Source organism: Ictalurus furcatus, chromosome 18, assembly GCF_023375685.1.
Source record: "Ictalurus furcatus strain D&B chromosome 18, Billie_1.0, whole genome shotgun sequence".
In the NCBI taxonomy this organism is placed as follows: Eukaryota; Metazoa; Chordata; class Actinopteri; order Siluriformes; family Ictaluridae; genus Ictalurus; species Ictalurus furcatus.
The window spans coordinates 6,662,501-6,681,138 of NC_071272.1; the positions used below are offsets into that span (position 1 = coordinate 6,662,501).

General features: G+C 39.4%; 1 protein-coding gene across 2 annotated transcripts in view; it reads right to left on the minus strand.

Moving 5' to 3' along the window:
- LOC128622898 (homer protein homolog 1) overlaps window positions 1–18,333 on the minus strand; it is a 29,398-nt gene extending 11,065 nt beyond the window's left edge. For both annotated transcript variants that reach the window (XM_053649704.1, XM_053649705.1), the window contains exon 1: window positions 17,484–18,333. In XM_053649704.1, coding sequence (XP_053505679.1) covers window positions 17,484–17,488 — 5 coding nt within the window. In that variant the 5' untranslated portion in view covers window positions 17,489–18,333. The remainder of the gene's footprint in view (window positions 1–17,483) is intronic.
- Window positions 18,334–18,638: the final 305 nt, after the last annotated feature.

An 18,638-nucleotide genomic window follows, 5' to 3' on the forward strand; every position in this document is an offset into this window, starting at 1 on the left:
ATTCAAGATATCTTTGCTTGCTAAGATTTTTTTTTCAGTGTGTGTGTGTGTGGGGGGGGGAATGGCAGCTGTGTCGCTCTGCATGAAGCGGAAACAGTGGGCTCGTCATCACACTCTGTGCCAATACGGCAGACTGAACTGACCAATGGAATGACCTGACCAGAGAGTACCATGTGACACGACTTGCAGCGAGATGATGCGAACAAGATCTTCAATAGCACTATGTGTATGCAGACTCAAGCACTTTCTACGTCCGAGTCTTGAAAAATCATCAATGTTTAAAACAAGTGCATCATTTTCTTCCTCCTGTGTGTGTGTGGTTTCATTTATTCAAGATTACTGAGTCAGTACAAAGCTAAATCCTGTTTGGATGTATGTAATACATAAAACGCTCAGGAGTGTGCTGTTAAAGGTAAATAATCAATGACAGCATGTTGTGATCAGGCGACATTACTGTAACCAGCCTGAAATTAATCCATTTATCCATTTTACATACCGTTTATCCTACATGGGGTCACGGAGAGCCTGGAGCCTATCCTAGGGAGCTCGGGGCACAAGGCGGGGGACACCCTGGACAGCTGCTCACACACTATGGACAATTTGGAAATGTCAATCAGCCTACAGCGCATGTCTTTGGACTGGGGGAGGAAACCGGAGTACCCGGAGGAAACCCCCAAAGCACGGGGAGGACATGCAAGCTCCGCACACACAGGGCCGAAGCGGGATTCGGGCCCCCAACCCTGAAGGTGCGAGGCAAATGGAATGCATCTTACCACAAAATATCAATGCGCTTGTGCTAACACTGAATCATAGATTTGGTAGAGTTTTCGGTTAGGAGGTGTTTGTTTTAACATTCATGGAAGGAGTCTCCAGTGTCAGCGCTTTGTAACACTCAGAGGCAAAGCTGTAACGTTATGTTTTCCCACACCGGAAAGTCTTTCAGATGGAGAGTGTTTGAGGTTTCTTGGTAACATGACAAGCTGCGTTTTTATCTTATTAACTTCGATGATAAAGAAAAACCAAACCACATTCCACAACATTAAATGGAACAATATACAGATTAGATTGATCAGTAAAGTGATGGAACTATTGTGTGAAGGTTCAACCAACAGAGTGAATGGACTCATGAAGCAGAATACTGTATGTGTGTGTGTGTTTGTGTGTGTGTGTGTGTGTGTGTGTGTGTGTGTGTGTGGAGCCTGAATTACTTTTAAAATAAGCCAGGACCCTAACTGTGATTACACCTGTGGTATAAAAATCCTCACACAGACACACACACACACACACACACACACACACACACACACACACACACACACACACACACACACACATGCTCACGGCTCATTAGGCCCATCACTCTTTCTGCGCTGTGTAATAAAACACTACAACAAAGCAGGTAATGGAAAAGAAATGAACATCTTCGCTAATAATTAAAGTGATTTATGACACTCGTTACAACACTGCGAACAGAACAGCAGCGAATAGTCAAAATAAAAGTAAGTATTTTCACACAAACACAAAAGTCATGGACGTGATTTACAGTTTGGAATGAATGAAATGCATGTCGGTGTGTGTGCGAGTAGCTGTTTTATATACAGCAGCTGTTACATGGAATAAATTTCCTGTTCCTCTGAAACTATTACAAGTAACGAGAAGCATTAAGTAAGAATGAATGAAATGGCTACTAAATAAATTTTGTAATATTTGTCATTTTTTTGAATGTAATTTTTCCATTCACTGTTCTTGCCTGCTTTGACTACTACAATCTGTTATCGGACATCTCTTAGACTTGATGGAACCATGATGGAAATAAGCCTCTTAGGCTTTATTGTGTTTTTTATCCTTGACCATTTTAAATGCGTGTACGCTCTGTATTAAGGCAGGTCTTACAGTATATGTGTTTTCGATAACTGTCGAGTAAATCTATTAATCTATCCATGTAGACAAGCATTAAACAATAAAACGTTGTGTTTTAAAGTCTCTTGGTGTAACAGCTCAGTAAATTACCAAATTATCATTACCAATCACTCCATTGCAGCTGATTAAACTAATTACTGCATAATTAAATGAATGAAAACACACCGTGCGCTAGTTAAGAGGTTTGTGCTTTCGAAAAGAGACACTGACTGAATATCATCAGTACCAAAGGGAAACGTCTAGCAGCTCAACTTTTTCATACACACTCTGAACTGCTGTACAGTGTAGACCTCATAAGGCTACGATGTAGAAGCGTTTGCTTTGTGTGTGTGTGCGTGATTGATGGCGCCGCTATGCAAATCCGTTCCGTCCAACGTGTTTCCGCTACAAAGACAAACGCTTTGTCTGATGTGCTCTAATGGAAGCGTTGCTCCGGAGAAGGTTTTGTTGTTCGGATGACTGTAATTCAAATGCAGTGTAGCAGAGAGATGAGTCAGTCACTGTTACAGCCTGTGACTCTGTGGCCTTTAAGTTCATTTAGACGTTGGCATGCGTTATTTCTCTCTTCCTGCCTCAATCAATCTTTAGCCCAGAAAATATCAGGATGCAAAAGACTGAATACCTTTAGAACGAAATGAACCAACTCGTTTATTTTAGGGTTCAGTGTAAAGGTCTTCCTTTCTGATCGTGACATACTGTATACGGTATACGCAAGGAATAAAACAGTCAGCGTCGCAGGAAAATAATCAGTGATGGGGTGTCGTGGTGAAGCAGAGTTATACTGTTACCATGACAAGGTTGATTATTTTCCAAAACGTTTTTTTTACTACTACAATTTGTCAATAAAACACTTTCATGCTTTTTATCCATTTATAGTTACATTTAACAAAAAAACACAGCTCGTCATGTTACACAGAAACCAGAAGAATTTCCCTTGTACTAAAACCTACTGTTGTAAAGCGCTGACACTGGAGACTCCTTCCAGAAATGTGTAAGTTGTTACAGCAGAAATGACAACAAGCATGTTCATATAAACCCGTCTGTACAGATTTTTTTGTGGGGATTTTTACGGCCAAAAACATTTGATTTTGCAGCGGCTTTTTAAAAAAATTGCGCTTTTTTGCAGAAAACTACTTGAATTGGCGAAATTGTGCAAAATTGTTCTGCACGCTCTTACGCAGTGATGTTTGTTGGTAAATGAGACCTTTTAGCTGTACTCATGTTCGACGCACCTGAATCGAAGAGGGCTTTGGCTGAATGCGTGTCGCGATGACGTTACGCGACGCGTCTCTGCCCAAACCTGCGGAAAATATGTGGTAATTTTGAAAATTTGCGAGCTCCTCCAAATATGGCGCAGATGCTTGATTTTGCAATCGCAAAATCGTGAAATCCTGGACGGATTGACAAATCCATGATCTGTACTGCAGCTGGCACTATTGTCTGAGCTGCTGTTATAGAAACGAAACAACACCTTGTGACCAATCAGAAGGAAGAATTCAACAGAATTAATCTATTATGTTCGCTAAGTCATTTATGGCAAAGAAGTTAAAACCTAAATTCCAAATATAATTTCACAGCACAGTTACAACACAGATAGCGCTTCGATCGCCTGCAATAGACCGAAAGAAAAACCATAAGATGTTCTGATAGCAATTTCAACATGCAAAGCAAAATTTCTGCTTCCTACTTCCTGCAGTTACAAAACAGAAGGTCAGAGTGGAGTTACGCCTCATTCTCAAATATCATTAAGCTAATTCTGTCCGTTTCTCCATCAGTGAAGGGGAGGAATGTCTGTTTGGTGTATCATTGTTCTGCTGTGTGTCTACTTCCACATCCCTGCGTCCCTGAAATTTCCCTCTAGGGGCACTTAAGGGAATAAAGATAACATCGCAGCTTGAAAGGAGGGCAAGGAAGAAGGCACAGCAGACAAAGGGGGAGTGACAGTGACAGAAAGTGGTACCTAAAGAACTTGTATTGAGCAAGAACCTCCCATTGTTTCTGTTTTGTTCCCAAAGCTGTTTTCAAGATGTTTCATTTGCCCATCCTTAGTAAGATGCAAACGAAACCTAGTCAAGATATTTAAATACCTACTTTCATACAGAATATAGAAAGTAGTAGTATTAGTAGAGAGATGTAATTAGCTGACTCAGACCTCATTAAGAAACTGCGAGGCTGTTTTCTAGGACAGAATCACTGTAGGGTGCTTAGGGACGTCTCTCTCACTTCTCCTGCTCTCACAGGAGGACTAGTCCTCTCTCTGTCCTCGTTAATTAAGGGAGAAAAATGGAGCTTTCCAGCTCTTATTTAATATCTGGAATCCATTCATGGCATAGTGGCCGTTTGCTTCCTTTCCCGCTAAACAAACTTGACTGTTACGTTAATGACAATGACAAATAATATCGACCATCAGAACTGTTTAAAGAGTGCATTTTTGAAATAGACATCCCCTGGAAGCAAAATTTCCACACTCCTGTGCTCAATTGTTTGAATCTTTCAGGCCAAGACCTCACAGAAAAAGGCTAACGTAAACGGAAAGACTTCTACATTATACAAATACTTCATTAAGTTCATTAAGAAATTTGGCTTCTACGTGTCCCAATTTATTACGTATTATCCCAATCCACTTAATGAATTAAGCAAAATGTCAGCCAATCTCCAATAATGTTTTAGATGACATGTAAGGAATAAAACACTTAGGGCTTGCTGTTATAGGAAAATAATCAGTGACGGGTGGCGTGACGAAAAGATACTGTTGCGTCCCCAAAGCTGACTATTTTCCATTAACAACACGTCCTGTAGTGTTTTATTCCTCTTATACCACAGCAACCTGCCAACGCTAACGTTTTGTTATTTATCAAACAACGTCATCGTAACATGTATCCGTTTACAGTTCCGTTTGATGTTCTAAAACGTCCGCGAAAAAAGAAAAACATTACAGCAGCTATAAACATCGTTCGCTCAAAATGCAAATAAGGTCCGAGTTTGGTATTCAGTTCACCCTGACATGCAATAAACATCCCGAAATACCAGATTTCTGGTGTCTCTGATGCTCAATTTGGCCCGTGGCCCTGTAACAGATCCCTGTTTAGCGTAAGCGTTGGTGCACCACTGGGTAATCAGAGCGCTGGGTTGCCAGATGGTGAGCCACAATGAATTTTCCTTTTAGCATTAGTCCAAGTAAAAGAATCAATAACAGTTTAGTCACGGCGATAACACGAACTATTGTCCAACAAACAAAGAAACATGGGCAGACCCACAACTATTACAGATAAAGCACAAGCCATACTGTAGCATTCACAAAACCAAGAACATGGGATTTCAACACGGATCTGCATACTTACGTGTTTTTCCTTCTCCAGCAGCTGAGTCAGGTCAGTCAGTCAGCTGCTGGAGGTAGAAAAACCGGAAACCTGGAAAACCCCAGTTTTGGTAAAACCTTAAACAGAACGTCATTTAACAACTGATCTTGGATTTTTAATACAACATAGTTTTAAAGACAAACAGGTTTTCTGTTTATCATACAGTATATTCTATCATGAAATTTCTTCATCATAAGTTCAAAATGATTCATCAAAACCCTTCAACTCACTTCCCAACCACGAGATCTAAATATTAATGTACTGCACACTCTGAACATGTCATTTTAAATCATTACAATACTCATTACAATAATAAAATACTAGGACAGAGAACCCACTACAACTGGCTTACAAACATCCCTCATTAAGCATTCCAAGGTTTAGTATATACGGCATCTCCTAAAATAATGCGGTAACCATTGAGACTTCACGTTTTGTAATTCGGGGGGACTTTAACTCGCTTTCATGAAAAGCTCTTAAGCACGTAGCATAATTTCCAACTTCGTCCATAGCCTTTACTCTTCACAGATATCCTGAAGGACTTGTATGCCAGCGTTCAAGAACAGACTAAAAAACCTGTCCTGGAGGCAAAAAATGGACTCTATGCATTATTAAGTATTTAATAATGTATTTTTGATAATGTATTCTTTCATTTTATCTCCATTCCCACACACATTTCTCTCTCTCTCTTTCTCTCTCACACACACACCGCAGAATAACAGCCTGTAAGCAAACAGCAAGAAAGAAAACAAGAGTTCTTGATTAACATTAACATGATTGGCAAAAAGCAGCTCTCAGTGTGTGAGCAGGAGTGTGTGAAGGATCACAACGCTCTCATTGGTCCAACTCATTGTGTGTCCAGGGAATGTGTGAATATGTGTGTGTGTGTGTGTGTGTGTGAGTGTGTGTGTGTGTGTGTGTATGTGTGTGTGTGTGTGTGTGTGTGTGCGTGAATACTGAATGTAGTTCGTAATCTGTCACACAATAGGCAGCATGCAGGTCACACACAGAATGATTAAAGGTCTGGGTCACTTTGCAAAACAAATCAGCACCTTTTCGTATCAGCAGTTCTCTTTCTCTCTCTCTCTTTCTCTCTCTCTCTCTTTCGACCTCTCTCTCTCAATCTCAAAACACAAGCGAAAGAACATCTGCACTGCCCACTAATCATCTCTTTATTAGCATGTTCTTGCTCAAACGTCCTTTCTATCACATATAAGAGTGTTAAAAATGAATTTCACATCATTTTCCCCTTAGCCCAAATGTAGCTGATCAGCAAAGACAGTTCCATTGGCGTCTGAATTTATTTTTTGATCTGGAGCTTTCAGGCTAATGTAGCTAACAGATAATGGAAGCTTATAGCCATCAATTTATCATCAAGTTGGGCAAACTGCTGTGGAATAAGGTCATCAAACCATTTTGGGATGAAAAATTATAGAAAAATAATCAACAATGGGCTGGTATTATGCAGCCTGACATGAATCAGAGTTATTGTTACCACTCCGAATTTGATTATTGTTCAATAACAGCAGAGTATTGTAATTATTCACGTCATACTTTTTATCCATTTCTAGTTACGTTTAATTTTGTGCAGTGTCCATGAAACATAGTTCCTCATGCCATGTACATCACCAGACTGCCAGTACATTTCTGAGCAACAGAGAGTAAGTACCTCACTCTGTGTGTGTGTGTGTGTGTGTGTGTGTGTGTGTGTGTGTGTGTGTGTGTGTGTGTGTGTGCGTGTGTATCTCTCTCTAGCTATCTCTCTCTCTCTCTCTCGCTCTCTCTCTCTCATACACCAACACACACACACAATGTGAGGTGTTAAATACCAGACACAGGCTGAGGGTGAAGGTGAGAGAGCGCCCATCTGCTCAAAGTGCAGACCAAATTAGACAAAATCTCTCTACATCTATACATTCACTCTGATCCCTGAGCTACAGCCTACACACTGTTACACACTGCTATACTCTGCTACACACTGTTACACACTGCTATACTCTGCTACACACTGTTACACACTGCTATACTCTGCTACACACTGCTATACTCTGCCATACTCTGCTACACATTGTTACACACTGCTATACTCTGCTACACACTGCTATACTCTGCCATACTCTGCTACACATTGTTACACACTGCTATACTCTGCTACACACTGCAGTACACTGTTATACACTGCTACACACTGCTATACTCTGCTACACACTGTTACACACTGCTATACTCTGCTACACACTGCTATACTCTGCCATACTCTGCTACACATTGTTACACACTGCTATACTCTGCTACACACTGCAGTACACTGTTATACACTGCTACACACTGCTATACTCTGCTACACATTGTTACACACTGTTATACACTGCTACACACTGCTATACTCTGCTACACACTGCAGTATACTGTTATACACTGCTACACACTGCTATACTCTGCTACACACTGTTACACACAGCTATAAACTGCTACACACTGTTACACACTGTTCTACTCTGCTACATACTGCAATACACTGTTATACACTGCTACACACTACTATACTCTGCTACACACTGTTACTCACTGCTATACTCTGCTACACACTGCAGTACACTGTTATACACTGCTACACACTGCTATACTCTGCTACAGATTGTTACACACTGCAATACTCTGCTACACACTGTTACATACTGTTATAATCTGCTACACACTGTTACATACTGCTATACTCTGCTACACACTGTTACACACTGTTCTACTCTGCTACATACTGCAATACACTTATATACTGCTACACACTGCTATACTCTGCTACACACTGTTCTACTCTGCTACATACTGCAATATACTGTTATACACTGCTACACACTACTATACTCTGCCACACTGCAGTACACTGTTATACACTGCTACACACTGCTATACTCTGCTACACACTGCTATACTCTGCTACACACTGTTACACACTGCTGTACTCTGCTACACACTGCTACACACTGCTATACTCGGCTACACACTGCTACACACTGCTATACTCTGCTACACACTGTTACACACTGCTACACACTGCTACACTCTGCTATACTCTGCTACACACGGTTACATACAGCTATACTCTGCTACACACTGCTATACTCTGCTACCCACTGTTACACACTGCTATACTCTGCTACACACTGTTACACACTGCAGTACACTGTTACACACTGTTCTACTCTGCTACATACTGCAATACACTGTTATACACTGCTACACACTGCTATACTCTACTACACACTGTTACTCACTGCTATACTCTGCTACACCCTGCAGTACACTGTTATACACTGCTACACACTGCTATACTCTGCTACACACTGCTACACACTGCTATACTCTGCTACACACTGTTATACACTGCTACACACTGCTATACTCTGCTACACACTGCTACACACTGCTATACTCTGCTACACACTGTTACACACTGCTACACACTGTTACACACTGCAGTACACTGTTATACACTGCTACACACTGCTATACTCTGCTACACACTGTTATACACTGCTACACACTGTTACACACTGCAGTACACTGTTATACACTGCTACACACTGCTATACTCTGCTACACACTGTTAAACACTGCTATACACTGTTACACACTACAGTACACTGTTATACACTGCTACACACTGCTTTACTCTGCTACACACTGCTACACACTGTTATACACTGCTACACACTGCTGTACTCTGCTACACACTGAAATACAGTTATACACTGTTACACACTGTTTTACTCTGCTACACACTGCTATACTCTGCTACACACTGTTACACACTGCTACACACTGTTACACACTGTTCTACTCTGCTACATATTGCAATACACTGTTATACATTGCTACACACTGCTATACTCTGCTGCACACTGTTACTCAGTGCTATACTCTGCTACACACTGCAGTACACTGTTATACACTGCTACACACTGCTATACTCTGTTACACACTGCTACACACTGCTATACTCTGCTACACACTGTTACACACTGCTATAGTCTGCTACACACTGCAGTACACTGTTATACACTGCTACACACTGCTATACTCTGCTACACACTGTTACACACTGCAGTACACTGTTATACACTGCAGTACACTGTTATACACTGCTACACACTGCTATACTCTGCTACACACTGTTACACACTGTAGTACACTGTTATACACTGCTACACACTGCTATACTCTGCTACACACTGTTCTACACTGTTATACACTGCTACACACTGCTGTACTCTGTTACACACTGAAATACAGTTATACACTGTTACACACTGCTTTACTCTGCTACACACTGCAATACACTGCTATACACTGCTACACACTGCTATATACTGCTACACACGGCTATATACTGCTACACACTGCAATACACTGCTATACACTGCTACACACTGCTATATACTGCTACACACGGCTATATACTGCTACACACTGCAATACCGTTTTATATATTGCCACACACTGTTATATATTGTTATATACTGCTACACACTGCTATACTCTGCTACACACTGCTATACTCTGCTACACACTGCTATACTCTGCTACACTCTGTTATACTCTGCTACACACTGTTATACTCTGCTACACACTGTTATACTTTGCTACACACTGCTATTCTCTGCTACATACTGTTATACTCTGCTACACTCTGTTATACTCTGCTACACTCTGTTATACTCTGCTACACACTGCTATTCTCTGCTACATACTGTTATACTCTGCTACACTCTGTTATACTCTGCTACACTCTGTTATACTCTGCTACACACTGTTATACTCTGCTACACACTGCTATTCTCTGCTACACACTGCTATACTCTGATACACACTGTTATACTCTGCTACACTTTGTTATACTCTGCTACACTCTGTTATACTCTGCTACACACTGTTATATTCTGCTACACTCTGTTATACTCTGCTACACTCTGTTATACTCTGCTACACACTGTTATACTCTGCTACACACTACTGTAGCAGTACTACACACAGTACTACAGACTGCAATACATTGGCATACACTGTGTATGTGTGTGTGTGTGTGTGTGTGTGTCTTGTCAGACATTAACTACATACAATAACAGATCATGCAAATCATCCGAGCAGATACAATAACACTAGGATACAAAGTGGAGTGAAAAAGTTTGCACACCCTTCGAAATAACCCCAATTATAATTGAATGCAAGGTGTTTAAACAATTATTCAAATGTCTCTCCTCACATGCATACATTTGGTTCAGATTTCATGTAAATTAAATCTACTTAATTATACAAACATGCAGAATCTGCAATTAATTTAGATACAAACAGCCACAGTGATTTCGAGGCAACGTGAAAGAAATCTCTAAGAGTTGCATAACTGGGTTGTATAATCAATTAACATACACACACCTGAACCTACAGTACATGCAAGGACGTGAAATCAGGCATCAAAAAAATTCAGCAGAAGCTATTTCTTTATAGAAGCAGGAGGGAGTAGTTACATCAGGAGATAGGTTGCTTTAAGACACTCCAGTTATGGCTATATGTTATACAGTGTGTATAATCATAATGTGGTATGCACCTCATATAATCATTTATTACTTTATTACTCGGGTACCAAGCTGTACACCACACCAAACGCCTGCATGGCTGGTCTTTATTCAATCAAAAACACACACTTTACACCCCTCTACATTCCCTTCAGTCCGAACTTAAAGTGCCACTTTAAGTCCTTTTCACTGGTGGTTCCACAAAAGCGGCACTTAATTACCCAATTTTGTCGGGTATATTGTTACAGGAAAGTATTCACCAGTGGGATGGTCTGATGAAGCAGAGTTACTCTTACTTACTTAAACATGCTTATTTTCTTATAGCATGTCTTGAAGTGTTTTATTCATCAATATGCCAGCTATTACATTTTATTTATAAAAAATTTTTTAATTAAAAAGCATACTTTTTTTTTATCTGTTTATAGTTACATTTAACACTGTGACTCATCTGCGAAATAAGTTAGCTCCAACAGCAAACAAGATGACTCGTAATTGTTCTTTTTATCGACTTCTATTAACTTTTTCTTTGTTGTTTTAACAGTGCTTTATATTCTGATTGTGAAATAAAACTGCTAATATAGGCATGAAATATTTGTCCGTTTCATATTTAAAGTTTGGGATTTTTGTCTGAAGGAGACCTTGATAAGCTAAGTTAGCTAAATAACTAACAAAAACCTCCTCCTGTGGCAGCTTGAGGTTTACAGTAGCTGCTAACACTAAAAGCAAGTACTTTTACATGAATGTTTTGTGCTCTCTTGTCCATGAAAGTAATTTATTTTAAAGGTAAATTGGCAAGAGCTTTTATTTTAAGCTAAAAAAAAAAAAAAAAAAAACTCTTTTAAGGACAAGAGAACAGAAAACATTCCTTTAAAAGTATTTGCTTTTGGTGCTAGCAGCTAAACCTCAAGTTACAGCAGGAGGAGATGCTGGCTAGCTAAGTTAGCTAACTAGCTAGCAATAACCTCCTTTGGTAACTTGAGGTTTAGCTGCTAGCACTACAAGCAAGTAAATTTTACAGTAATATTTTCTGTACTCTTGCCCTTGACAGTTACAATGTAGCTTGGCAAGAACACTCCTTCTTAATTTAGCAGATATTTAATATGGGCATCTGGCAATTTAGCGGATGTCTAACTTTGGACATTTCCCTGATTTAGCAGATGCTCACACTTTAGCAGCATTTGACGCTGAACAGGTAGCATCTTCATTTTTTATTATTTTTTTTTTTTTAGAACTAAGCATGCGATCGTGTGCGAGTGTCTTTTTATTCCGCATTTACTCTCACAAAGTGTGACTGCTGTTTTTGTCCTACCACAGCTGATAAAAATATCAACCTAACTCTCCCGCACATTTCTACACACACACACACACACACACGTCCTTGTGCTGTTACTGGTATTAGGCAATGCCACCCTGCTTTTCTGCTTTAACCACTGCCTTTCCTTCATCGTTTAGTGGTCCGATCTGTACTCTGCATCCAGTGCGGCGCAATTGTAGTCATTATATAAAGCTCAGCAGTGTTGGCTCTCGATGCCATGCTGCGATCCAACACTGAAAAGGGACATATGTCAGATACAGACACTATTTTTAGACTGGCCAAATGCCCTGAGGCTCTGCTGGACTTCTGTGTGGGTCAAACAAATGCCTTTTCACTAGCTTGATCTTTATTTAATTGTTGAAAATCTAGCAAAGAGAACAGAATCAATCACATACAAGATTCTGAATGACAAGACCTTAACAAAAGTTAACTATGTGTGTGTATATATATATATATATATATATATATATATATATATATATATATATATATTTATATATATATATATATATATATATCAAAAGTTTGTGGACACTCGACTGAAATGTTTCTCATGATCTTATAAACCTTTTGATCTGAAGGTGTGTGATTAAATGTTTGAAATCTGTGTCGTAGACAAAAATATAATTGTGCCGACATATTCAGTTACTTCATTAGAAAGCGAACATATATATTTACAAAAAATGTTTTATTTAAACTGACGACTTAGAGCGAAATAGCAGCCGTAAGTGTCCAGAATAGGTGGGAACTCCTTTAGTACTGTTGAAAAAGCATCTCAGGGGGATTACTCAAGAAATCGGGTGAGAAAATGCCAAGAATACATTTCTGAAAATTCTCTGCAAAAAGCGTGTCCACTTTGAAGATGATAAAATACAAAATTATTTATTTATTTTATTTTTATCACACTTATTATTATTCTAAAATGTGGAGAAAAAAAATAAAGAATGAGTGTTTCTAAACTTTTGACTGGTAGTGTGTATATATATATATATATATATATATATATATATATATATATATATATATATATATATATATATATATATATAGCTACTGGGGTAGCTTCAGGCTTTAAAAGTACCCAGTATGCACCAAAGGGCTGTATTTAGAGTCGACGACTTAAGTTTGCTTGTCTTTTCTCATTTGTAAGTCGCTTTGGATAAAAGCGTCTTCTAAATGAATAAATGTAAATGTAAATGTAAGTTCAAAAGTTGTCAATATTTACATGGGGAAAGTTTAGGAGTCTAGTATATTTACAAATAAATGGCCTCCACCGCATTATTTGACAACTTATAAAATAGCACTTGATCCAGCACAGTTTACAAGTACTTTTTTAACTGGTTGAATTAATAAAATAATCCCAATATTTTTCTTAATTTGATGTGCTCTCTCGTAAAACACTCATCTGCTATATGCCTCACTTTAAATAAGTGTCATTCATTTTTTTAAATCCATAAAATGAAGTCATCTAGTTAAGCAGTGACTCATCTTAAATTACTGTCTCCTCTGAAAACAAATAAAAGTTCTGTGGACTTTTAAGGTTACTATTAATTACTTAACAGTGTCATATTTATGTATTTCGTATTCGCTTCATATGGCATTCCATAGTTTTTGTGCAGCCTAAAACATTTCAGCGTAGTTTCATGAAACTGTCCGACGGTGGAGCTGGACTTCACTCGTGCTGCTCACTCCAGCTGGAATCATCTATGCAAAGTGGGCTCAAGTTTAAGGTCAGTATCTTGCACAACTTCTGAATAGTGCCCAAGTCTGAAGTTACATCTGCGATCTGATTATTATGTTATTATGCTGTACCAGAGCAATATTATGGCACCAAAAACTTCATTCCTGGAGTGGCAGCGCATAGTTTTAGACCTTTTAAGTAGCTTTCTTTAATGAACAAATAAAGCATGTGAAATTCTGAAAAATGTTGTTTTGATAGAGTACATACAGCTAATAGTAATCCTCTTAATGAATCCATTTTAACCAACATTTTAGCAGTTTTTCTGAAGAAATAACTGAATATTTGTACTGCTGCTGCTTAGTGTTGCATATCACTGAAATGAAACTGTAAATAGATCCAGTGATATTCCTGAAGTGATATTGGATTATATGGTTTATATTATTCAAGCTTTAATACAAGCACTATTAATGTGAACCACATAATGGCTCTTTCCCTCGACCTCACCACCACTACACACTGACACACACACATGCGCATGCGAGACATGTATGCCTGCCATCCTTTAAATGTGCCGTTTCCATCCCATCTAATTTCTGCCTGAGACACGAGTCAGCGCTGCATGCCAAGTGAGGCAGAAACACTGCCATGTCTTATTTTTATTTATTTATTTATTTTAAAGCTATTTCGTTTATATCTGACTGCATCTGAGCTGGCGCTGCTTCAAGCACCTCTCCGGTCGTTCAAGTCCGTGCGAATGTGAAACAGACTGCCACTGTCTATGACCTTTTCCTTAATGCAGCCCGTTTGCTTCACATTATCAGCTTATGCACCGTGTCCATGTGCAGTATTCTCTGCAGTAGCTATTCGGGTGTAATGCATCAGTTTTTCACAGGCACACAGCAGGAAACGCATCACAACAAACTCGCTGACCTTTTTGGAATCAAGTTTTAAAACGGATTCAAATGTAATTGTGATTTGCAATCTAATATTTATTTCACTACACATTCAGCATCACGTATTAACACAAGTGTAGCGATGTACAGCAAAAATGAACTGAATGAACACAGACAGTCCAGCTGGGTAAATATGAGTAATATAATATTATATATATAAATATAAATATTAAATACCTTTAGTACTCTACAGTGTGCTTGTTATTTATGCTGGGTAAATGTTAATTGAAACCCATGGGTGTTCCAAATCTTGGGCTTCGACAATTTCTTGGTAACATGACAAGCTCTGTGTTGTTGTTTTTTTTTTTTAATGTCTTATTAAATTAAAGAGAGGAAAAAAAGAGAGACTGTGAGTTTATAGCATAAGTGATAACATGAACTAACTTGTCTTGTAGACGTACGTTGTTTATTAATTAACAAACATTCTCATTATTGGCAAAATCCTTTGGTATAAGAGGAGTAAAACACTTCAGGTTGTGTTGTTACAGATAAATAATCATCTTTGTGCTGGGAACAGTAACTCCGCTTCGTCACACCACCCTGTCTTTGGTTTTACACACTACATGCTTATATTTACACACTTATAAGTGTGTAGAATACACTACTGGCCCTTCAGTAAGAGCTTTATCCTAGTCAGAGTCTATCCTTGGAACACTGTCTGTGAAATCCAGAAATACACCCTAAATGGGACGTCTGTTCATCACGGGGCACCGTGCACTCACACATTTACACACTCGTTCACACCAAGGGGCAATTTAGCGTAGCCTGTCTACCTATTTGCACTGTTTGGGAGGTGGGAAGAAACCAGAGAACATGGAGGAAACAAGGAGAACATTCAAAACTCCACACAGACAGTAACCCGAGCTCAGGGTTGAACCAGAGACCCTGAAGCTCTCAGGCGTACCGTCACGGAACAGTTATGTACGCTCAAATACCATCTAGAATTGTGTTTAAAGGTACATTAGGTAAGCTTTTTTTTCCCTCAAGATTAGTCCTCTAACGGATAGATGGGTTTGACGTTTGAATGATTCCCGCCTATGTTAACGAAGCTCCGCAATCAGAATCTACCGTGGCCTATAGTGTAGAGCAGGAGTGTCCAATCTTATCCAGAAAGGATTCCACCTGTTTAATCAGTTGATCTTCGCTTTCAGCGGACTCAGGTGTGGCTTCTGCTTGGTTGGAATGAAAACCTGCACCCACACCGACCCTTTCCGGATAAGATTGGACACCCCTGGTGTAGAGTGTCTGCAAAATGACTGACAGAAGGTGCATCCAAACACAAACAAGTATTCAGGACTGGAAGTCAGTTTTCCAAACGAGTTTTCTCATTGATTTAATACGATTTTGCTAAGGCCATGGCTTAATCCAATGTTTTTTTAATCATGTTCTAGATATCTTCTAGGTTATTTGTACAACTAAGGAATTAAAAAAAAACTGACTACCTTTAAGCAATTTAATGCATAAAATAATTAGACAAGAGTAAAGCATGAGTGCGGTTATACTTAATATCAGTATAATATTCAGTATAATTGTGATGATTGCGAGTGTGATGTTACTTCTGTACAACCGTTTTATAAATAAGAAATGAATCTCGAGTAACTGACATTTCGGACTCAAATCGTTAGTTTATTTTTGCGTCACGAACGGAAATAGATCTCGAAGAATCCACACTCACTAGCTATGTTTCTATCCACGTTTTGGGATATTGTATAAAAAATGGACATCTGGATGGAAACACTAGATGTGAAAAAAATCACCAAAACGCGCCTAAGAAACTTCTACTTTCGATTGAGGCGGATCATTTTTTTACTCAGTAAGAAGACAAGCGCATAAACTACGACAGAAACAGATTTACAGAATAAATTCCTCAATGCGCATAAAAAAACCGTCGTGTGACTTTGCCTCAACAGACAATGTGATCGGATAATTGGTTTAGAAAAGTAAAAATGGCAGAAAGCGAAACGCACCAGGTTTTTTTTGTTTATTCGCAGATGTTTTATTCAAATTTTTCGCGTATAGCTACCGACAGCCCATCGGCTAGCTAGCTCAAAACGATTGCTACGTTCCTGTTTTAAAGGCGCTTCCGGTGAAACTGGCTTCCCTTCTTCCTTTTCATCTTCGCCTGACGAGCTTTCGTATATTTCGAGTCAGAACTGAAAAATGGATCGTTTTGCCATGTCCACTGATGATGTCGCTAGCTCTACTGTAGCAACCGTTTTGACGTGAAAACAGAAACAGACTGATAGAAACAGTGAAACGTCCGGTGCGGTTATACAAAATATCTGCACTCTTGGAATGCCGCTCGTCCGATCGAATTAGTGGAACTTTTGTATAATTGGGTATGATATGATGTACTGAAACCTAAACCGCTAAAAGCCACGCCCCCAAATGCACAGCTTTGTTCGTGCTCTGCAGACAGATGTTGACCGGATATAACGTAGCATCCGGGTACTTTTCGGCTACTAGTTGATAAATGGCACAGGTTCATCATTCTACAGTGCTGTTTGGAGGATGTGATTTGGGACGCACCCACAAAACCGCTTACTTCTCACCTGGTTTTAAAGACTCAAGAGGCCCTGGCAGGAGTGTCGGAGGTGGATGAGAACTCCAGAAGAAGATTCAGGGGGGTTTAGGGGAACAAAAAACAAAACAAAAACAAACACAGCTGTATCCAGTACGTACCCCATTTTGTCAGACTGAGAGCTGGAAGCAGCTGGGTTGTTGCAGTTTTGTCGGCTGTCCGCTTCTGTGTCTTTCACTCCGACATGCCACGCAAAAGCACCGCAAACTCCGGAGAGGCTTTTATCTCCACCGCTAATCCGTACAGACGTGTGAGGGCATGATGGCGAGAGAAAGCGAGCTCTCTTTCGCAATGTGCATTCTCACACCGAACAGCCAGCCCACAATCTCTCTCTCTCTCTCTCTCTCTCTCTCTCTCTCTCTCTCTATCAACAACACAAAAACCCACCTCAATTATATTAATAATAATATCAATAATAATAATAATAATAATAATTTCTCCTCCAGCACTAAAATCAGATTAAGAAGGCCAGACAGCAGCGTTTATGTCCGTGCGCGACGGTGCCTTTACTCCTCCATCTCCAAACGCCAATCAAAAATAAGCCCAGTGTTCACATCTACACTGTTATTACATGCAGTCCATCCTGGGCAAGGCAAATAAATATACCGTGGATGCTCATTCATCCATTTACAATATTTTCGAGGTGCCCTGTGTTCGCCCCGTTGCCTAGTTACAGCTCTCCGGTGGAAAAAAAAAATCCCCAAGCAGCGCATATTAGTGATTCACTTGACTGAGTTGATTCTTTCGAAGTGAATTGAACCACAGGGACTTGAATGCATACATTTGATTCATTTGATTCACTGACTCAAAGCGGCGTGCAGAAAAAAAAAGATACGATTATGATATAGTTCTTAAACATTTGGCACCCAAGTACAAAATAATACAAAATATTATGCAAATATGTCGAATTTTAGGGGAAAAAAATCATTCTTTAAAGGTGCAATAGGCCTAGCTGATTTAAAACTAACTAAATAAAATAAGAAGAAGACGAAGAAGAAGAAGAAGAAGAAGAAGAAAGTTGAAAAAATATATAGAACGTTCATCCATCCATTTTCTGTAGTGTTTATCCTACACAGGGTCACGAGTCACGATGGAGCCCAGGGAACTTGGGGTAGAAGGTGGAGGACGCCCTGGATGGGGTGTCAACCCGTCACAGGACACAATCCAACATGATGGACAATTTGAAAACGCCAATCAGCCTACAATGCATGTCTTTGGACTGAAGGAGGAAACCGGAGTGCCCGGGGGAAGCCCCT